Source organism: Orbicella franksi, chromosome 14 (genome assembly GCF_964199315.1).
Source record: "Orbicella franksi chromosome 14, jaOrbFran1.1, whole genome shotgun sequence".
In the NCBI taxonomy this organism is placed as follows: Eukaryota; Metazoa; Cnidaria; class Anthozoa; order Scleractinia; family Merulinidae; genus Orbicella; species Orbicella franksi.
This window is the reverse complement of record NC_138158.1, coordinates 19,569,461-19,591,897: the sequence shown is the minus strand read 5'-3', so window position 1 is coordinate 19,591,897 and position 22,437 is coordinate 19,569,461. Positions and strand designations below refer to the sequence as shown.

The window sequence follows — 22,437 nt, the reverse complement described above, 5'->3', positions numbered from 1 at the left end:
AGTTATTATTTTACTCCTTTTTCATATATTTCTACGTATTTTTCTTCTTTTTTATTGGTGAGATATTTTTAAACTCATTGTAAAGCGCTATCGGATAGTGATAGAAATAGCGCTACACAAATAAAGTATTAAAATTATTATTATTATTATTATTTTTATTATTATTATATTTGATCTGGCTTTCGATGGCGCTATTATGATTTTAATAGTGACGGGCGTTTTTAAAACATGAAATGACGAAATGACGAAATGGCACTTGGGGCAAGAGTCAATGAGAGATCTAGTCAGTGATATTTAGGCTAACCTATGCGCTATTTAGGCTTACCGGAGCTCTAGTGCGTAGTACAATTTCGTCATCTCGGCATTTCGTGTTTTAAAATACGCCCGAGTGTGACCACACAAAACTTGTTATAGACACGTTAAGCTCTGGCCAAACGGACTCACAAGTAGTCGCAATTAACCACAAGTTGAACTTGCGTAGAGACTTGCGTTGGGTGGCCAAACGGACTCCCAAGTTTCCTCGCTAGTGCACGCAGGTCGCAAAGAAAAACATTTCAAGGCAGACATATTTTATATTTCATTGGCTAATAACAAGTTAATGGATGTCACTCAACTTGCGTTGACTTGGGTCGGGTGGCCACACGATGAAAAACTAGCGACTTGCGCACAAATTTGATCACGACGAAAGTGAGCCTAAGTTATCAACGCAAGGGCACGCCAGGCCAGGCCAAACGGAGTCGCAAGTAAACCTACGTTTTCAACTTGCGTCTACTTGCGAGTCCATTTGGCCAGGACGTAAGTAACATAATGTTACAACCGAAATCTGAGGTTCTAACTATTTATGAAATGAATTATCGCATGCGTTTGATTTGGCTGTTATGAGTAAGTTAGAGGGAAGATTGAGAAGATATTTCAATTCAAGTTAACATCATATTAAACGAGTGTCTTTCAATATCATCGTTTACTTCTTCTATCACTACATAAATCTAAAGGTGATACACGAGTGTCGTTCCAATGCTCTAGAATATTTCTTTGGAAATAAATTATTTTTTCCTGTTTATTACTTGGTCAATGCATGGCTAAAGGCCAAAGTCAAAAGTTCTTGCACGCCATCCGGGGTACTTCTTTTACCACAGCAACACGCGCGTTTTTTGTCAATGAGTTGTAATTATTTTAGTTTTAGATGAACAAGACACTTATTAAATGAATATTTAATTTTTTTTTGGTTGGTGATAAGAAATTGTGCATAGAAACCCTTGTTTTTTTCTTTGATTTGGGAAATATCAACTACCCTACTAAATTATTTCTTGGAATTTATTTTAGGAGTAGGAAGTTTGGATTGATAAATACGCCTAGCAGTTTTTAACTTCAATCAGTGCTAAGTTGGAATGGGTTCAGCTGATGAGCGAGATACGCATGTTTTGACTTACTGAGATATGACACCTGCACGAAATGGGCTGAAGGTTTCCCTGAAAGACGGGAAATCGCCGAAAATTTAACTTGGTGATGACAGAGATTACCGCACTCACTTCAAGGCCCATTTCTAGTGGATTGACGTGATCCTGGTCATGATACGACCCTCACGATATTTTCCTGTTTATACAGATATGCATGTGATAACACGAGATGAGAACGCAAAGTTTTCTTGTCTGAGTAAATGCTAAATGTTTGTATCAAGTGTAGCAACGAATGATATGCGATTGAAAAGAAAGGTGCAAGTTATTGGAAGACTACTACTCGTCCCACCTTGACCGAAACGTTCATACGACATGTTATCCACTGCTCTCGCTCTGTAAAGACCGTGCGAACGTGCTAACTAATTATATAAGAATTTCTCCTGTTCATTATCAATTCAGTACAACACGAAGTGAAAGGTACACCTCAGCGTGATATATAGTTGAATAACTGTGTAACTTGTTTTCCAAAAAAATAAAAGTTTGGCTGACCTGGTTTTTAAGTCCACGATAACCTTTGCTTTAACTTCTAAAGACCTCGTTAGTGTTGCATAATTTGCACTCATCACGTGACGTTCTCTTAAGAAAGTTGCTTATTTGTATTTTATCTTGCATACACACATAACAATGATCACAATTTTAAGAAACAACTCCTAAACCATCGTATGTTTTCGATTAAATCGATAAACATTGAAGCTAATAAGATCTACTGAAGATCGGAACCCGTTCTGAAAGAAACATATGTTTATTAACCAGCCATTATATTTGTCGTGGGATGTGTGGTTAACGACTCCCACGGTTAACAACTCGGTTCAGTTACGAAGTTATTCGCACGATATCATAAAGAAAATAAACCTAAAGTAAACAACAAGCCAAAGCCGGTGTTTTTTCCAATAATTTGGCGAAGACCACGCAATTCAATTCACATCACGGTTTTCCGCAAATGAAAAAGTTCTTATTCTAGCCATGCAATTTTAATTTTCCGTGCGTAATGATTTATTTGTGTGCTACTCATAATAGTGCCTTGCCGTTTTAATCATTATATCGATGTAAAGTTCTGTTCCATGTGGACCTGAAGTAGCAGCTTACATTGAGTGTCGTATTCCCGTTTTTATAAACTCGGTAAAACAACCGCACAATTTAATTCTGACTACTTACTCCCAACACGTTATCATTTTTCAAACGACACTTAATTATATTGTTACGGAAGTCGCATACTAATTTTTGAGTGTTACAACGCTCTCACTTATACTGTATTTAATATGCCATGCTATTTTTTTTTATTTTTTTATTATCAGTTTGTTTCCTGATTTGTTTCTCGTATTTTTCACTTAATAGCTAACAAAAATGCAAAACCGTTTCGTCTGTGGTTTTTCTAGCACAAGCGGGTTGGGAGATATGGAGATTATTGCCCGGTGTCCATATTCATTAAAACATTATAAGATAAAAACTTATACTGATAATATTGCTTAGGAACGAAAGTTTTCTTTAATTAAAGCCGTAACGTAGTATACACTAATTACTCACCTCAAAAACGCAATTTTACCGAGAAATACGTTTGCGGGAGGCATTAGTGTTCATTTATGACTCAAATAGCGCTCGCCTTTTCAAAAAACGGTGGCAGAATAATTTATGATGCTTCAGCAAAAAATAAATCCTAAGTGGCGTAAAACATCTCTGCATTATTTATGAACTCAACCATTTAACTCGGCGGTTTTATCATTACGACCGAGCAAGATAAAACTACTTCTTCAACTTATCTGACTGGAGGTTTGTTTAAACACTTAACGAAGGGATGTCTATCTTAAAGAAGTTTGGAGTTCAACTGGTTTGCGTGGGTATCTTGGCTGGTGTTGTCACGGCCTCGGAAACTGATGATTCCAATAGGTAAGAGACCGAACCAAGCTAACCGCCATGCATAACCAAAACAAATCCTTCAACACGAACTGAATGTTTCCAGGTCTAAGCTCCCAACTCCTCAGGCTTTTACCAAATAGAAATCAGGTAAAATTAAGATTTTAACTGTGTTATTAAAAGTTTCAAAGCGACTTATTTTTCTTTTAGTCAGTAAAAATTGGACAAATGTAGAGTTGGTATTAGACTGGGTCTGTATACTGGAACATCTGCCTTATTTTCAAGTTAGAATTCCCGTGAGAACTTCTGAACCTTCAACGATGTAGCTGCTACGTAATTCGTTTCGCACACCTTACAGTGGCGATGAAATTGAACTAACACTGAAATATCAGATCCGAAATATTATAAGTCTTCTAAACAACTACCCTTGAAATGTTTACTAGTCTTGGGTAGTGGTTAAAATACAATTAACAAAGGAAATTCGAGAGAAAGGATGGTTTTGGTAGAGGTTTAACTTAAGAACAAAGAGATGACTTAAAAAATTGTGACTTTTTCCTGCGCCTGCAAGTCCCTTTTAAAAGTTTCACAAAATAGAGATTAATTTTATAAGGCATCACGCAATCCAAGTGGTAAGAAAGTGGGAAGGGAACTCTGATAACTTTAGAGTGTCCATGCAAGGACAGATTGACGTAAAATGTCCATTCGGAAACCGACTTTGGCGATGATATAATCTTAGCAAAAGAACAAGCCGATGATTAAGATAAATTTTCCGTACCTACAGGCAATGCAAACCCTTTCTCCTTATTCGCTGAAAGAAAAATTGCAGCTGGCAAGAGCTGAATATGATAATTCTCGTTGATAAATGTCTCAAACAGTTTCTCCCCGTCATTTCGCTGACACATCATTGGCAGTTTACTTTTTCAAAATTTTCTCTTCTGGCTAGGCAACCGAAACTGTCTCCGTACAAAATTAATCAAGTTTGCAGTTATATATATTTTCAAAGGTTTAAAAGTCGTTTCGAATTTATCACTGGCATACAGCGTCCAAGTGATCAATTCAAACGTAAAGTTAAATGTTGCTTTAACTCTTCCAATCACCAGCTTCACCTTCTGTGAGTATCCTTTTACAATATCAAAACTTTTAATTGTCAAGCTAACAGGCCGGTGTAATGAAAAGTTGCGAGAATCTTTCTACCACCAAATTTTCAGGATGAACATTTATAGAAAAGTATTGCGACAGTAAGCAATAGGATTTCCTACTTAGAGCTCCTCTTCATTGTATGTAACTAAAATCGCCTTCTTAAACTAAAGGGAAAAACGATTTTTTCTCACTTGCACGCTGAATCCAAATAAAATAAGCAAATATTTGGCTTAATTACCCAACTCAGTTGGAAGTGTAGAATATTTCCATGAACTTAATTAGTTGTTGATGAAGGTACCGAACAGCAAATTGTGTACAAAAACACTGAATTTAGACGCTCAAAACACTGATTTCACAATTTCAGTTTCCTCCTTGTTGCCTTACTTGTTCAGTCAAGACCCGTCGAAAAAGGAAGGTGACTTTCGCCTTGAATACCCCTTGTTTACAAGTTTAGCTGCGTTACCAATAACAACATGCTCTTCCAGGAGATATAGCAAAAACGTACAGCTCGATATACGTTACAATAACTCAAAGCCAAAGGCGACATCGAATAGAATCAACTTAAGATTAGCAGTAATTTGCGGCAATTATTACTTGTCAAAATTATGTGGTTATTTCCCACTACTGGACTCATCTTGACGCACATTGTCGACCAAATCTTCAAATTTAGTCTGATGTGGCTATAAACATGGATCTCTTTAAAGACCCCATGTAGTTAGAAACCTCTTGAAAGAAGTTCCAGAGCAATCTTGCACTTTCAGTCAGACGTAAAATATTTACATTTCAGGAACAGCGGTTAACCCTTGCAATATTTTCAGTAGACGAAATCTAGACGTGTTCTATTGAAACTTTACCAGGTGGCGAGATACTCCTATTAACACTTTTAAAATATTAATGCTCGCCAAAGCCTCAGACTAATCTAGGTTCTGTTCGGGGGGTAAATAAATAAATTTTTTAATTTTGGTTCAGTTTACCATGAATGTCTCACATTAAAGTTTACAATCAGAATGGATACTGCGATGCAATCGTTCAAGGTTTATTTGGCCATATTGTTTCGGGGTAAACGAAAAGGCGTATAATTATGTAAGGAGCTATTTTCAAGAAACGTTGTCAACCGGAAGGAAGAGCCCAAGTCAGTATAACGAATTGTATTCTTGGTATACATAAACGGTTTAATTTGCAAAATACAATCTACATTTTCTTAATTATGTTTTTTAATGCTCATTTTGGTCAACTTCACACATTTTGTCTTCGAAACTGAGATGTATCGCCGTAGTATGACTAAAAAAATTCAAACATTGCTTTAAAATTCAGTAAAAGAAGAAATAAAAACCTTGAAATGAAATAAAAGTAAGAAAGACTGCATTATATCTAACCAATCTGCCTTGCAACCCACGCGTGACTCATTCGAATAAAGTTGTGGAAAGGCTGTGAAAACGCGCCAAGGAACATTCAGTTGAAGCATGTGATATAGAGAGAACGAATTATGAGACCCAAAACAGCTGTCCACAGTTGCATCTTGGCTTTCAGTTTGGAATCTGCCATATCGTTGTCGCGTTAAGTATTCTACGCAATATCAGCCTAGCTGAAGGTGACTCAAAACAGTTTCCAGCACAAGAAATTAATTAGATTTTGATGGATTATCATATGCACTTCATATCGGTTGATGCTACAATCATGGTATAAAAAAACTGCCTAGTCATTGGGTAACATGTTGGTGTCAATGTCTTGGCACAATAGGTTACCTTAGCAATAGTATGACCTGCTAAAAAAAGTCTTAATTTAAGCCGTTTAAATGCCTACAACTCAAAAACGAGCTCGGTGACCCCAACGTTTTATAATCGAGTGTCATAAGCATTATGAGATGAAGCGTTTTGCAAAGTTTAAAAAAATTATGTGGGGATGGTTCAGAGCCATCTTAACTTTTAGAAAATTGTTTACCAATGATTAGGCATTTGTGTGATACCATTATTGTAGCATCACTTGTTAGACAGTGGTAGTATTCATCCTTCAAAGTATAGCTGTTAGAAAAGCGCTGGAAACTGTTGCCAACCTCCTTAACTATTATTCAATTTCTATTCTTGGCTGATCAGATCTTTACAAATCCTACGCATACTGACAGAATTTTCTCTTTCGATCCTCTTCAACACTTGCATTTATTGGAGTTACAAAAACTATCGCTTTTTAGGAGGGGTGTGATAGGGTAAAATGGGAACTGGAATTTGCCTATATTTTTTTTAGTGGAAAAAATTAGCCAACTTCTAAACGAGCAAGGGACCGGGTATGAATATTTAAAATCAATTACTTTGAAAATCGGAGCGTCTAGAAGTCATTGTTTTTGGTTCAAACACGAAGATGCAGTACACTTTTGAAAATTTCTGATTTAAGAGTGTTTGTATGGTGTGGGACACCTTTATTGCCTTTTAGATGCTCTTTTAGGTACTAGGCTCAGGTTTTCAAATTAATCGATTTTAAATATTCATATTCAGTATCTTGCTCATTTAGAACACGGCTAATTGGGATGTGTCACTGGGAATAGGAATTACAAAAAAAAAAAAAAAAAAGGAATGCCATTGGGATTTGGAAATAACTGGGCTAAAAGTAGGATTTATACATTTTGACACCTATTTTAGTGTGGGGATTGGTTGGTGTCTTTTAAGAAATTTTCACTTGAAGGTCAGCAGACACGAGGGGACTCGTCCCTGCGACTAGTCCCTGCAACTAGCCCCCGGAAGAGTTTACACGAAGGGACTGGTCGCAGGGACTTGTCCCACGAACAGTTCACGCGTAGCATTCTGAGAAACAAGTCGCAGGGACCTGTCCCAAAAATTCAAACTGGTTTGAATTCGTGGGACTCGTCGCAGGGACCAAACTTTGGTCCCTGCGACTAGATTTTTAAGCAAAAATGGCCAGTTCACACGATGGGACTTGTCCCCGCGACTTGTCGCAGTGAGTAGTCCCCTCGTTTGTGCCCACCTTTGATGTCGTTGTTCATCGAATTGTCAAACCGAGAAACTGACAACGATTTTTTTATCTTGATTAGCAATGCTGGAGAGGTTGATATAACAGGAGGGACGTTGCCTCCTCTGAACGAACCGCCAAATGCAACAGCCATACTGGATAACATGTTTTTAAACTACGACAAACGACTCAGACCTCTATATGGAGGTAAGACCTTCTAAAATGTGGCCTAATTTTTCAAGTTTGGCATTTGTAAAGTCGATCACAATAAGAACATACATACATACACATACATAAACTTTATTTAAGCTCGAATTTCAGAGTTGTTCGTTTTTGTTTCATTATGACCAGTCCTCTCAAGAGCTATTTTTTTACCCTTGATAAAACTTTTATTTGAAGACAACGTTGTACATCAAAAAATCTACCCACTTTACCATGAAGTAACTCCTTTAATTCTCTCGAGCATTCCAACCGGCGACCTAGTGGAGGCCTCGAGGTAATGCGCTCGGCTTGGAACGAGCGGTCTGATTTTGAGCCTTGGTTGTGTTATTTGTCAAAACACTTTGCTCCCACCATGCCTTTCTCCACCCAGGTGTATAAATGGGTTCCGGCGAATTTAATGCTGGGGGTAACCCTGCGATGGACTAGCATCCCATCCAGGCGGGAGTAGAAATACTCCTAGTCGCTTTATGCCATAGAGACCGGAGATAGGCTCCGGACTGATGAGCTACTTGGCTCTTATAAAGACTTTACCTTTTAACCCTTTACCTTCCTATACTGCCACTCCAGGTTTGCAATATATATAGTCCCTTGGCTCTAAGTGAAGCATATGTCACATGATCCACAGTTTTCTTCCACTGGGTCTGCAATAGATCCGGTAAAATTTATCCACGGTTTGACGTCTTGATCTCCAGTCTTTGAATATGTAAAAAAATTATCATTAATTTAGAAGCCATAAAATTGGTAATTGAAACTTTTCTATTGTTATTTATAGGTGGAGATCCTGTTCGCATATATGTCTCGCTAGGTTTCCTCTCCATAAGTCATGTCGTGGAAGAAAACATGGTAATCAATTTTCATTGATTCAGCTTCACGCGCTAATACTTGCTCATCTTAAGATAACTAGCAAACATTATTGGCATTTGGCAAATGTAGGTTCGTATGCAGTATCCACATTTGACTGGCAATTACTTAGCTTAATCCAGTTATCTACTTGAAGTTGATTAGTTACTGGATCGCCGTGGCGAATTTGTGACGCCAACGTCTCGAACGCTAGCTATTCGTTTCCACTTTTCTCGATCCCTCAGCTTCGCAAACTCCTAAGAGCTTCTTCGTGGGAGACTATCCCTGCGGCGGTCTATTTGCCTTTATCAACTTCAATTCCAAATTCTTCTCCCGCCCGTTGACGTAGCCTAACAGTTTCTCGAAGAAACTAATGACCCTGCTCATTCATCGATTTGTTAAGCTCACAATCGTCTATTCTGGAGTTCAGTACCCTTGAACCGTTCACCGTCGGCCACCTCATGCACTTAAACGACCAGCTGATTCCTCCTCCAAATTGTAGGGCGATGCACTAACTGTCAGGTGAAAAATGACTCGTTTTTACTGAGATCTAATAGCCGAGACCCGAGATGTACAAAATTTCACCGGTAGCTGCGATATTACCACCCCCATCGAGACTTCGCTATTCTGTAGCCAGATTCCAGTCAGTAAAAGCGAATACGTGACTTAGAATTTTCTTGGACCTGGCCGTAATTTTCACTTACTTGGAACTAAAGTTCTTTGGAAATGGTAACGTGATAGTAAAACCATTATTAAGGTGACAGCGATTTTACGGGAGCATTTTATGTTTTAAAACAGGAATTTAAGGGAGACATCTATATGCGCCAGTTCTGGAAGGATCCAAGACTGAGTTACGGTGACAAGAACTGGACTTTGATTCTTCAAGGAGATGTCCTCGACAAGTTATGGTTTCCTGATACGTATATTGAAAATGCGAAGAAAACGACCATCCACGATGACACCAAAACGGTGATTGTGTTTGGAGACGGAAATGTGTTTTACTCAGTCAGGTAATGTTGAGCTATGATTCGTCATTTTGCATGGATCGGACCCTTTCACAACAACAATAACAACAACAACAACAACAACACACTTTATTACCAAAATGAAAAAAAACACGTAGGGGCCAAACCACCCCCAAATGTTTCTTCAGTTCTTGGGTACTTCACATTATTTCGCATTACTTAAAAAGTATTGACTCTTTCTACCCCAAACTTGGCAGATAAGCAGGAGACCTATTGCCAATTATATTTATGTGAAAAATGTCAGTAAATGTCAAAGTTGTGACGTCACAGTGATGACGTCATGTTTTTTGCCACTTTTGAAGTTTTTAATATGCATATTTTTTACAATGTGTTCGAAAGAGCACTTCAAGAGGAGTTAAAACCTGAAAAAATTTTGTCCATATCACAAAAATTAAATGAAATATAGCATTTTTAAATATGAAAAATAACCCTGCAAAATATGGGGTCCTCCTCTTGAGAAAAATCCCCAAATTGGAGCCGTAATTTTGTTCCAGCAAATGCAGCTATGTTGCACATGTGATGTGCCAGATCGATGACTAAAGCAAAAATAAAGAAGAAATTCGGAGTAAAAAATTATCCCTCTAGTGTTATTGCGTTAAAATGAGTTTTGTTACGTCATAACCTGTGACGTCACCCGTTTTTTTACTGTTAATACCATCCTAACAAAGCCGAAAATCAAATTTCTAAAACCATACGATTTTTGACATCAAGCTTTCTATTTTTCTAGGTTATTAGCCTTCCTAGAAAAAAACTGAAAAAAATAAACCAGAGAGACTGACTTAAGAAGGACAGTATGGTTAGGCAAATTCCGGGGGGGGGGACCGCAGAAAAAAATTTAATTTACCATATCTCGAAAAATAATCATCATAGCAAAAAACGGTTTCCGGCATTTTACTCCTCAAGTCAAGGCCTTTCCAATGACATAATTTTTACATCAGATTTTACAAAAAATTATAGCACGTTTTGGTGACGTCATCAATTATGACGTCATAATCTGACATTTTGTCACAACTTCTAAATTAAAATAAACTGGAGAACAAAGAAAGCTCATCTGCCAAACTTGGTTCAGAAATATATTAACCAAGCAAATAAAGCCTTCATGAAACATCAGGGGGGTTGTTTGGCCCCTACGTGAAACTTCATGATTGGATAAAAAGAAAATTAGCTAATCGAGCTGAGTGAAATTAAACAGAAAAAGAGTGAACTAAAGAAGTTGGTTTGCAGTATAACGTTGGGGGGGAGGGGGGGGGGGGCGTAAGGAGACAAAATAAGAGAATAAAAAAAACAATAAATAACTACTAAGCGGAATAAATCACTTAATCACTAAATACCTAGATATAAAGTAAATAGGTAACAGATAAGTCACCAGTAAGCGCCAAATGAAAACTCATGGATGTTGGATGTTAAGGGGGAGGTGTTTTAGGGGAGGTAGGCGGAACGCATCAGAATATATACAGCACAGCTACATCCTTTAAATTTGGTTAATGCAATCCTTTGACTAGTATCTTAACTCTGTTATTCATAAATCGTTCCCAATGCAACTTATTAAAAAATTATTTGCCATCAGATTCCCATGCAGACACTGATTTCTGACACGTTTTGCGTACTCGCTAAGATGGCTTCCAAAACAGTGTTAAGGTCTATAGATTTAGTTAGTGGATATGCGTGTTTGTGGCGTGTTTTGTAACGCTGTTGTTTCTGCGCATCCTTACTGAGCACGCAAATTCACAAGCCACGTCATGCATCGATGCGCGCGCTAGGTAACAATGATAGGGCAGCTAGCCATTGCTATAGCTTTGCCTGGATTTAACGATCTTGGACGTTCGGTGACCCCTATTTTTCTTTTGATGGATCAGTTTCTCTACCGATTTTCTACGTTTAGCGAAAAAATGAAGAAAATCTATCGATTACAAGTTTGAATTTTTTGCAACATGCACTATCGAATTCCGTTATTTTTAGCTCTTCGTTTATCTGTGCGGCGGTTTCAATGCCTCTTGAAGTGTTGAGTTTTGTGAAAACGTTGGCAACATTTGGAGCTATTTATGCAACAGACCTACTTCTACAAAATATGACTAAGATCGTTTGCTTCCGTTGACTCACCTTCGATATTTTTAACTATAAACCCCTGTTCGGGCCATGCTGAATTACACGCGCCAATTTTTCAAAATCATGGTAGTTTTCCACCGTGCACTTTCTCTCTGAAACGAGACCCCCAGTTTTTTTGCATTTCTGGCACAAGTAACTCATTGTCTGACTGCAGTAAAAATATTTTAAAAAAATCTATTGACTGGAAAATTTTCGCGCGAACGTCCTTAAGGACTTCTTCTACAACAAGACCGCGTCGAGTGTCTTAAAGTTTGTCCATATGATCGTTAGTCTGCCGCTATACTCGCCATCGTTAGTGCATTCTTGTTTGGACTCATGATAGATCCTGTTATTTGAGGCGTGCAGTCGCTGTCATTTGATACCATTCGTTGTAAATCGTGATCAAAATTGGCTGCATGAACCAATTTTTTGACGAACCATTTTTCCACCTGTACTATTCTAAATGAAATCCGCACAAGTTAACGACCACAATTTACAGGGCGACGTCTACAAGGGATAGTCTTCCATTTCATGTTCCTAAAGGATAAGAGATACTCCTAGTCACTCCATGTTACTAGATAACGAGATAAGTGCTCGCCCGTCAATATCCCGTCCTAGCCGGTTTAAAAGAAACGTTACATCAGTGAACCTCATTATGATTTCCTGCTGACATTGTAGTTCTATTTGTTTCTCAGGGTTACCGTGAATGCCATGAACCTGATGGATTTTAGAAACTACCCCATGGATATTCAACTGTTCTTTTTCAGAGTTCTAAGCTGTGAGTAACAAAAAATACTTTTTTGGTTTATGGTAAAATAATCAAACCTTATGCCAGGATACAATTTGATTGTGCGAAGATTTGCATGGATAACTGCATTCGTCACTCAGTTCAGGTATATGACTTCGCAAACTCATGAATAATTCATCAAGTTTAGAAAAAGGAAGTCATGACCGTGACGGTGTTTGGATATCTGATCTTAATTAGCATAGATTTTTACGATTTTACTTCTCCGTTTTCTCCTTAGTTTTAGTTTCGATTGAGAAGATATATAAAACACTCAAGACAGCATTTGACCACATTTCCAAACACCTCGAAGTTCGTTTAAAAATACTCCGCTGCGCGTCGTACTTTCAACTCTCTTCTCGGTGTTTGGAAATGTGGTCAAACACTATCTGTCGTGTTTGATATATGACTTAAATATATGTGTGACATTTGCAGACGGTTTCGACATCACACAGATTAGATACAAGTGGATCGATGTATCGCTATACAGCAAGGACATGGCTGAATTCTATATCATGAATCAAACGCTAAGCAGCGACAAAGTTAAATACATGATAGGTCAGTATTATTGCAGTTTTTTAGGGCCTATTTACAAGGAGGGAGGGTTACCCTAGCAAGCGGGTTAACCCTAGCGGGAGGGCAAAAGATAGCCCGGGTTTATAAGCAAAATTTTACAGGTAAGGTAACCCTACAACCCGGGGCAACTTAATACGTGGTTACACTCAAAGGTTCTGGAAAATATTAGAAAGTTAACCTGGGTAGGCGGGTAGTGTTTGCAAGGGGAAAAGTTAACCCGCCTGCCAGGGTAACTCTAGCACGCAGATAGGGTAACTCCTCTAACCGGGTAACCCTAACTGCCTTGTAAACACAATGAAGAAAAACAGAAGAAATGTGTGAGTGGCAGGGTAACCCGCCTGCTAGGGTAACCCTCTCTCCTTGTAAACAGGCCCTTAGTTTCAACTAAAAGTTAGCAAATGTACTAGCATATAGATTGCAGACTCTGGATCGAGAGCTCTGGGTTTGAGCGTTGTCAGGGTCAAGGTGTTGCCCTTAAGGCCAGGAGCCTTCATTCTCACGCTGCCTCTCTACACCAGGGGGAGGGGGGGGGGTACTCACTGGCTACCGGCAAATTGTACAAGGACCCTGTTCGTTTCTTTGTTGCATGCCTCAGTCCGTCTCTCAACATAACGGTTTCACAAAATCTTTGACTCGACCTCTCTCACGAAAAAAGCCATTTGACGTAATCTATTGTCTATACAAATTGAAGCAATCTCATTGGTTGCTATTCGTAGCAAAGAATTGTGATTGGTCCAGGAAAATCACGCCACTGTCAAACTTGACTCCAGCGTCGCTTCTCGTGGAATGAAAACTTACAGCGAAAGGAGAATTGAACTGCGAAATCTACAAATCTTAAAGAAAATGCTGGATAAGTCAAGTCAGTTTTTGTCATCAGAGCAGCCCTGTGAGCCGAAAAGCTTGGATGTTGCCTCGAATATTGCAGGAGTTCAAAAACTACGCTCGGAAAAATTGCGGCTGCGGTCAACCTGGAGGCCATTCGATTCGAGTTTTGAATGAAAGGAGGGTTTAGTGATGGTGGAAATTTGTGTCCTCTGTGGTTGGTGATTCTCAAATCAGTTTGAAATAGTGTCGGAGACACCTTCTAGCTGCGATACAGTTGGCCGTGAGCTGTAGTGAGCTATACTTTGCTCGCTGCTGTGCCCTGAAACGGACTGGAACATTCGCATCGGAAAGCAAGGTTATGTGATTATTTTAACTGATTTTAAGAAGTGGTTTTGATGTTTTATTACTGACAATCACTGTGTCAACAATTATTTTGAGACTGAGAAAAGTTCAATGTTTTAAATAAATTAATCTCGTAAACATTTTATTGGGTTTGTTAAATTCGAGATAAAGCAATGGTTCTCGGCTTACCAAGACTAATTTTTAATTTGTGTTTGGTTTAGTCTCGCTCGACTGCCGACTGAGACAGCTCGAGTATTTTTTCTGAGTCATTTTCTAAAACAGAAACGGCTTTATCTTTCTTCTTCCTGCTAGACTATCCTTCTAGTAGCTGTTCAATGCCTGGACAAGACTTTCTTGTACCTTATCTTTTGCCCAGTCATGTAAAATATTATCTAAATTCTCAAAACTTTCCGCCATTTTAAATCACAGGGGGAAAAACTTTGAAATGACGTCAATCGTGTATCTGTCCTCTATCCATGTTTCTATCGAGTTATAGAAACACTCGTGAAAGTTTGGGAGAACTCGAAATAGCTGTGGAAACACTCGCCTGCGGCTCGTGTTCCCGCTGCACTTCTCGCTCTCCCAAACTTCCACTCGTGTTTCTATTTAACAATTACATTATGAGCTCGAGATTTCTATGAGGCGATAGTTGATGAGGCCGAAGGCCGAATAAACTATCACCTCATAGAAATCGAGAGCGAATAATCTAATTGTTTTAGTAGAATTCTTACTAAAATTTACTTCAAATAACGGTTTCCAATTAATTCTTGACGTATTACTAAGCTTTGCGCTTGAAAAAGGCCGCTCGGATTGAATTATCATTTAAAATTGTACTTGTGCGCGCGCGCATCAGTTTTTTCAATAATTTCAACTATTTTAGATGTCAAGAAACTGTAAATGTCCTTCATTTTGACTTCTCAGGAATTTAATTATCCATTCGCATCAAAATGTTCCTTCAAACTTTGGAAAAACGAAAAAAAACGTCGCCATTTCCTAGACGACTTCCAGCCACTGCACACCAATGGCTGATAGTGTTCAATAGCTCAGCCAATCAGATTACAGTATTTGCATTAGTATACTAGTAGAATTCTACTAATTAACAATTAGGCCCGTAGCCCTTGCGGGTTACGGGTCTAATTGTTTTATTATCACCCAACTAGTCGGACAGAAAATACAATAATAAAGTTAGCAAATGCAAGTAGAAGAAATATTTATCTGGGAATAAAACGAAAGAAAGCGTCACGCTCGATTGCGCCTATTTCGCTACTCGAGGACTATTACTAATAGACCTCTAGTAGCGTAGCCAATTAAAATGCAGGATTTACATTAGTCCACTAGTTGGGTGATACTAAAACTGGATAGAAACACGGTACATGTTTTCTATATTTTAAACATCGACGGGGTGGCTGTACTAACTTATTATAGGGGTTTTTAAATATGGAAATGGCTGACTATAAGTTTTTGTTTCGGCCAGAACGAGAAACCAGGATCATAGACTCTTCGCCAGAATAAAGAGGCTGTAATAACGCGGCCGTAAGGCGGGGCTCACTGTTTTTAGGACTACGACTACTTGGCAAATCTTCTCATTACTCTTGCTATCGAAAAACGTAGATAAACACTGTCAACAACGATGAGGTGCCTGCATTTTGCAAAGTTTACAGTTTGGAATGCCAATCCTCGTAAATTACTTTAAGTACATTCTTCCGAAGAGGCTCTATTGTACATTTAACAGAGAGGGTTCCATGTTGCCGTGCGTCTGTTCACTTACAGATCACAAACGACGTGAAAATGTGGTAAGAACAGAAAAAGTGGCTCAGAGCCGTTAGGCGAGTGTGTCACTGATGTTCTTACCACATTTTGACGTCTTCTGCGATCTACAACAGAACAGACTCACGGCAACAAGGAATCTATCTGTTTCATATAATGAAAAAACAACAAAAAAAATTGTTAATGAAGTCATCTATAGGTCTGTCCTCCACTACATCATGACTAAGAACCGATCAAAATGCGAGAATAATTTGACTTCTTATATAGTAACATATTTCTAACGTATTGATAACATTCTTAATATTTCAGGTTGGTTTGATTATCTTGACGTCTCCTTCTTTGTAAGAAGAAGGATCGGCCATTACGTCATCCGTATCTTCTTTCCCTGCATCCTCTGCACGGTGGTGTCGTGGCTGCCATTTTGGATGGATCGGAGCGAGATTGGTGATCGAGGTGCCCTGGGTATCACAACTCTTCTTACCGAAGTCTTCCTTCTTCAGTACACCAATGATTCTATGCCTCGTGTCAGCTACGTGAAGGCCGCTGACCTGTTCCTGATTGTTTCGTTTGCTTTTACGTTCATGGCATTGTTGGAGAGTGTCATCGTGTATAACTACAAAAGGAGGATTTTCAAGGTGGAAAATGGCGAGGTCAAAAACATCACTGGTGGACGAACGTTCTTCCGTAAGCGCGTCGTCTCTCTTGAGGAGGTGAGAAAAAAATATTCACCTGATAACAATTAGTCAACAATTATTCCAAGAGTGAGCGTTGAATATGAGATGGTAGATAGCCAACCAGGCGCCGAGTTGGCTATAACCATCTCATATTTAACGAGCGCGAGTGGAATAACTGTTCTATAAAAACTCCCGCAAAATAAACGCCCCAAGAAATTAAGAGTACGCTTACCATGTTTATAGAGCATGGTATAATTGGTCATATACTATGATTGCTAAGCCAATGAAAACTCTCAAATTGCATTATCCAATAGTTCAGTTTTAAATAATGTGTGTTATGTAAATAAATAACAAAGTTGTTCCGAATCTCACTTTATATATATTCAGCTATAAAATGGTTCACATTTTGACGGGGTTTGTCACATTGACCGGGACGATTCTCATCTCGCAGTTGCTTGTGGGATTGTCACTGGGAACAACATTGTTCCTAACCTTTTGATTTGTCCCCACTTTAACAGGCCCACGCTGCACAGGCGTGGGCACTACACTTCCTTGCCCTGCCCTGCCCTGCACTGCACTGCACTAGACAGGACACTGCGGTCTCACACTGCTTGCTTCGTTTACTCGTATTCCATGAAAACAAAACTAAGATGTTACGATGTAAGGCATTTAGACTAATGTAAGACTTTTGAGATAAATTATTCCTTGACCTGAAACGGATTTCCATCAGCCTTCAATAACAACAGCCAAGAACAAAAACAGCTTTATTTCCCCCATTCGGTCTCAATGCAAATACCGTATTTGTGTTTAACTTATTTAAATAAAAAAGGGGGTGGGGCTACCTCCTGAGATAACTACAGAGTTACTGACATTCTGATTAATTCTGATTAGTATCATTCTGATTTAAGGAAGCTTTTCTTTAAGAAAATCTTAGATTGGATTCTTAAATCCCAAAGAATCTGAAAACGGATTTTGCGTTTCTTTATTAAACAGATCAATCCAAGATCTCTCCGATCATGGTGCGTCAAAGGAAACGAAGAATCCACACCGGGTTTAATAAAGAAACGCAAAATCCGTTTTCGGATTCTTTCGGATTTAAGAATCCAATCTTGGATTTTCTTAAAGAAACGCACCCTTAGTTTTGCCTCCACATGCGTAGTGTACTTTATAGTATATAATTCTCGCCCATAAACCATTTCATTATAAATATGCGGTTTAACAACCTAGCGGGGAATTAAATAAAACGTGTTTCTCATTTGATTCGATTCAGGCCCACAAATTAGAACCTGTGCAAGAAAACGGCTCACACACCAATCCTGTTACTGAGGTACGAAATCACCCTAGTGACGTTATACTTGACATTTACATATTAGCTTGAGTTAACATCTTCGATCCAAAATTCATCGTTTCCCTAATATGTAGAAATATACAATTAACACATTTTCTCCAGTTAATATGTAATCCAATTTCCTATGTTATCATATGGCAGCAAATCTACTTTCGACACGTTATCGTTTTCTTGTGTTTTAATTTGATCGAAACTTAACGATTAATTTTCGTGTTCATTTTACAGACCTTCACAGAAGAACTGAACAGTCCTCTTTCTGAGACTCAAACAACTATAAGCCCATGGAAAGAGACACGAGACGTCGAAGAGAAGAAAAAGTGCCCTCGATGTTTCGAATCAGGCAGAACAAAGATCCAAAACTACTACACAAGTTTCAAGAGTTTTTTGGCGAAGAACGACCTCAGCTATTTCATAGAGATGTCCTCTCGTGTTTTCTTTCCTCTCACGTATATAGCATTTATTGCATACTTCTTTGGGAAATATGGCATCTGAAGATGTGCTTTACTGGGCGTTTCTCTAGTAATATGAATAAGTTATATTAACTGGTCCTCGGAAGACATTACTTCTAACAACGTTCCTTGAAAAGTTCATCTGTGGATGGGATGTGGTCGTTTAAGTGAAGTGGTAGGAGACTTGATGTTTAAAGCCTATTCCGGGAGCAGACATGTCGATGCTACGGTTTGCGAAAATTCAGCTTTCGCCCGTCCTCTTCTGGGCAAAATGATGTCCTCAGGGGATACTTATGGGCATACAGCGTAGACGTGTACCCAATCCGAACGTACATAATGTCCAAACACTCGGTTGAAAGTCACTCAAATCTGGAGTCCAAAGCTCAGATTGGTGGTTACCTGAAAAAGCTCGAATTAGCCTATCAGGCAGTAAAAAGCCAAGAAGGGAAGCCACCAGAAAGTAGGATTGAAGAGGGTGCCTTAGGCGGGTGGAAATAAAATGAACGATATGGACAATATAATAATGAACAAATTCAGTGGAATAGGGATGCGAGTGAGGCATTGGACCTCTTGACACTGTAACTGACCAGCTGCAGTAAACACCTCGCTCGATGTAGGACCTCGCTCCTACTGATACATCCTCCTACTGATACTTTGTTTACTTGAAGGCGCTCAGTCACGGTATTTTGACCACGTAAAAAATGACCTTTAAATTGAAGGAAACCTGAAAATAGTACTTGACTAAGATAGAAAAACAGCAAAGAGATAATAATATACAAAAACGGAACAAGGACGGTTAAGGATGGAGAAGATTGACGCGGATTATGATCTACGAATTTGAAAAATTTAGGCCAAGCTTTTCAAGATGCGCAAACCTTGACGTAGCTCCTTTACGCAAGATGCCAGAATTTCTCCAAGACATGGTTCATTTCGAGTGTTTTAGCCAGCTTTCATTATAACGTGTTATTTTTAGCTAAGGAGAAGCCGGATTAGCCATGTCACCTGATCCTTTGCATGGCTCTTCGCGTTACGCGTTTACCACGACGTCAGTGTGCCAGCCATAGGCAAAAGGTACAATAATGAGCCCTGCGCAAGCCAAGATACGTTAAATTAACAAATTGACGTCAGTTTTTTTATGCGTCTGTCCTCTTATTTATGATAAATTGCGTCATAACTTTGTCAAAGTGGCTGTGTAGCCACGAGCCGCAGGCGAGTGGTTCCGCAGTAATCTTTGACAATGTTATGACGAAATTTATCATCAATGAGAGGACAGACGTATAAAAAACTGACGTCAATTTGTTTTTTACAACAACAAGACGCCAAACTGGTTAAATGCCGGGAATAAATGAGGGGAAAAGACGCCGTAAATTTGCCGTAAACAAAGATAAGTGAATTTTATTAAAAATGACGCGAACATTGTCAATAGCTTTTCTCGCTTTTTGATTGGCTACTTAAAAAAGTCCATAAAATCTCATTGGTAAAACACTTGACAGTTTGACAGCTGAAAGTTCAACTTGAAAGCTAGCGCTTGCATAAATTAAAATCTTATCCGTCTGTACTCTTATTGATGATAAAAATGAGCCAATCAGCGCGCGAGAAATTAGACAGTAATTGTAAAACATGTAATTTAAGTGCAACGATTAGTTTTCTATGTAGAAAGGTTTTCCAACTTTGATACCTATCGACCTTTCAGTCGGTCCGTTCCTTGACTCTGGCATTATAGCAGGAAATTGAGTCAACATGCATGCAAACCCGGCAAAACGTGCATTTGTGGACTCGATGCTTGCATGCATCCCTTTACTTCTGCCTTACTTCCCCTTTAACTCTGAAACAATCCAAAGTGCTTGCATCGAGGGCTTGCATGCATTTCCTTTACTTCTGCCTTACTTTTCTTTCAACTCTGAAGCAACCCTAAGGGAGGGGAGGGGGTGGATTTTTCTTTATCTAGCATCTTTTGTGGTAGGAAAAATGTTAGAACATGAACCATTTTTTCGGTTCTCAGATACTTCAAGACACCGCAGGCCTAAGGCAGATCACTTGTACAGCATTGTAAATAGGATAAAAATAAAGATATCTATCAAAGAGTAGATCTTGCATGAAATCAGCTGAAATTAATGCTATGTAAAAAGGCTCAGTGTTAGCATTAAGTTCAATAAACCAAAACTACTTTAGTGTATATATATTCTGTGATTTCCTTCGTTCTGGTATAACCAGTGAAGTCCACATTCTTTAAAAAGCACTCGAACATCATTCACGGACAAGGCGCGTAATCTTGCAACACACAGGGGTACCTGATGCGGGGACATGAAGTGGGAACATGAAACGGGGACCTGAAGCAAGGACATGAAACGGGGATATGGCAACGGCTATGTTGCATAATCTTGCAACACATGGACATGATGGGGGGGCATGAAGCAGGGACATAACGCGGGACATGAAGCGGGGACAACATGAAGGTGGGGCATTAAGCAGGGAGATGAAGCAGCCACATGAAACGGGACATGAAGCGGGGTCATAAAGAGGGGATATGGCAACGGCTATGTTGCATAATCTTGCAACACATGGACATGAAGCAGGGACATAAAGCAGGGCATGAAGCGGGGCAATGAACGACAGACATAAAGCGGGGATATGACAACAGCCATGGTGCGTAATCTTGCAACACACAAGGGGACATATGCGGGGGCATGAAGGAGGAAGATGAAGCGGAGCATGAAACGGGGCCATGAAAGAGGGACATGCAGAGGGGATATGGCAACGGCCATTGCGAGTAATCTTGCAACGCACAAGGGGACATATGCGGGGACATGAAGCAGGGACAAGTAGCGGGACATGAAGCGGGGACTTGAAGGAGGGACAAAGGAGGGACATGAAGAAGTGATACGGCAACGGCCATGGTGCGTAATCTTGCAATACACAAGGGGACATATGCGGGGGCATGAAGCGGGACATGAAACGGGGACATGAAACGGGGACATGAAGCGGGAACATGATGCAGCGGCAGTTTTCCTTGTGCAACATGCCCGTTTTTGCCCAAAGTGCTGTTGCATAAAATTCAGTTGATTTGAATTTGGGCGTCATAACGCTGGGACAAAATAAACTAAATTTTGAATGTTGTATCGTGTGCATTGCTCTTGCAAAGGAAGGAGAAGGCAAAGCTTGAATCCATGCAGCTATACTTAAGCAACTTGACCACACGTAAGGGGACCAGAGGGGGCATTCTGATCCCCGCCCACCCCTAGTACTGGCTATATAAAAAGAAACAGAAACAGATATTGATTGTGGTGACAAAACTTGGATCGCAAGGAAGACAGAGCCGGACGTCTACAGGGGAGCCTATGTCAGGTTGTTACATATGATGGACCAGAAAAGGGGGGTGCCCTTCTGGGAGGACAAAGCGTCGGATGACACGATGATACCATCCTGGAGAGTTCCGGACCTATCGCCGCGGGTGACCATAGCCCTTACTTTAGGGCGAAGTCCAGCCAAGGATGAACTTCCCTGCCACCAGACCTATATTGACTAGGCAACTGTAAATACCTAACAGTAAGAAAAATATTCCAACAACTGCTTACATTGTGTAGAAGGGGGACGGGGGAGAAGGCAAAGCTACCAATTTAGAGAGAGAGTGGGGGAGGCAGAGAACAACTTAGCTTGACGAGTATTTTACAACTGAGACGGTAGGGTCAGAAATGACGGGACGTTGGCAGGGAGTTTAGGTGGGGCAGAAAATGCCATGATCACATGAAAGCCCGAGTGGAAAACCACTGGGAGCAGTTATACGAGTTTTCATACAGAAAAAAAATAGCCGTGAGTTCGCAGGACTATAGCAACGACTCAATATAAAATGCTTTTGATGTGGAGCAGAGAGCCCATTAACCACAGCTTAAATACTTAAACTTCTTATTTAACCAAGTATAATGCGATTAATAAAACTTTGGTTAAGCACTTTTTTTTTCCAAAATGAGAAACTAAGTGATGAATTATTTTCAGTCCACAAGGTTTTAATTAGGGTAGGTTAAATAATGAACCGTCAAGAACGTTGCACTAAATTGCTTACTACAATTAATTTCTACAATTATCTCGAAGGG

General features: G+C 39.4%; 1 protein-coding gene across 1 annotated transcript; it reads left to right on the top strand.

Annotated features, from left to right (window-relative positions):
* Positions 1-2,326: 2,326 nt before the first annotated feature.
* LOC145467608 (gamma-aminobutyric acid receptor subunit beta-2-like) lies at positions 2,327-22,145 on the top strand. Its single transcript, XM_081451187.1, has 9 exons — positions 2,327-3,341; positions 7,492-7,616; positions 8,404-8,474; positions 9,270-9,481; positions 12,277-12,359; positions 12,801-12,923; positions 16,185-16,585; positions 17,820-17,876; positions 18,123-22,145. Exons 1-9 carry the CDS (start codon positions 3,250-3,252, stop codon positions 18,387-18,389), a joined length of 1,431 nt encoding a protein of 476 aa, XP_081307313.1. The 5' UTR covers positions 2,327-3,249; the 3' UTR covers positions 18,390-22,145.
* The last annotated feature ends 292 nt before the right edge of the window (positions 22,146-22,437 follow it).

What these genes read in the sequence shown, in the direction of transcription:
- LOC145467608 (XM_081451187.1), top strand. Translation starts at nt 3,250, where the DNA reads ATGTCTATCTTAAAGAAGTTTGGAGTTCAACTGGTTTGCGTGGGTATC. An exon ending in GCGTCGTCTCTCTTGAGGAG is followed by an intron (nt 16,586 to 17,819) that starts GTGAGAAAAAAA and finishes GATTCGATTCAG; the next exon opens with GCCCACAAATTAGAACCTGT. An exon ending in ACACCAATCCTGTTACTGAG is followed by an intron (nt 17,877 to 18,122) that starts GTACGAAATCAC and finishes TTCATTTTACAG; the next exon opens with ACCTTCACAGAAGAACTGAA.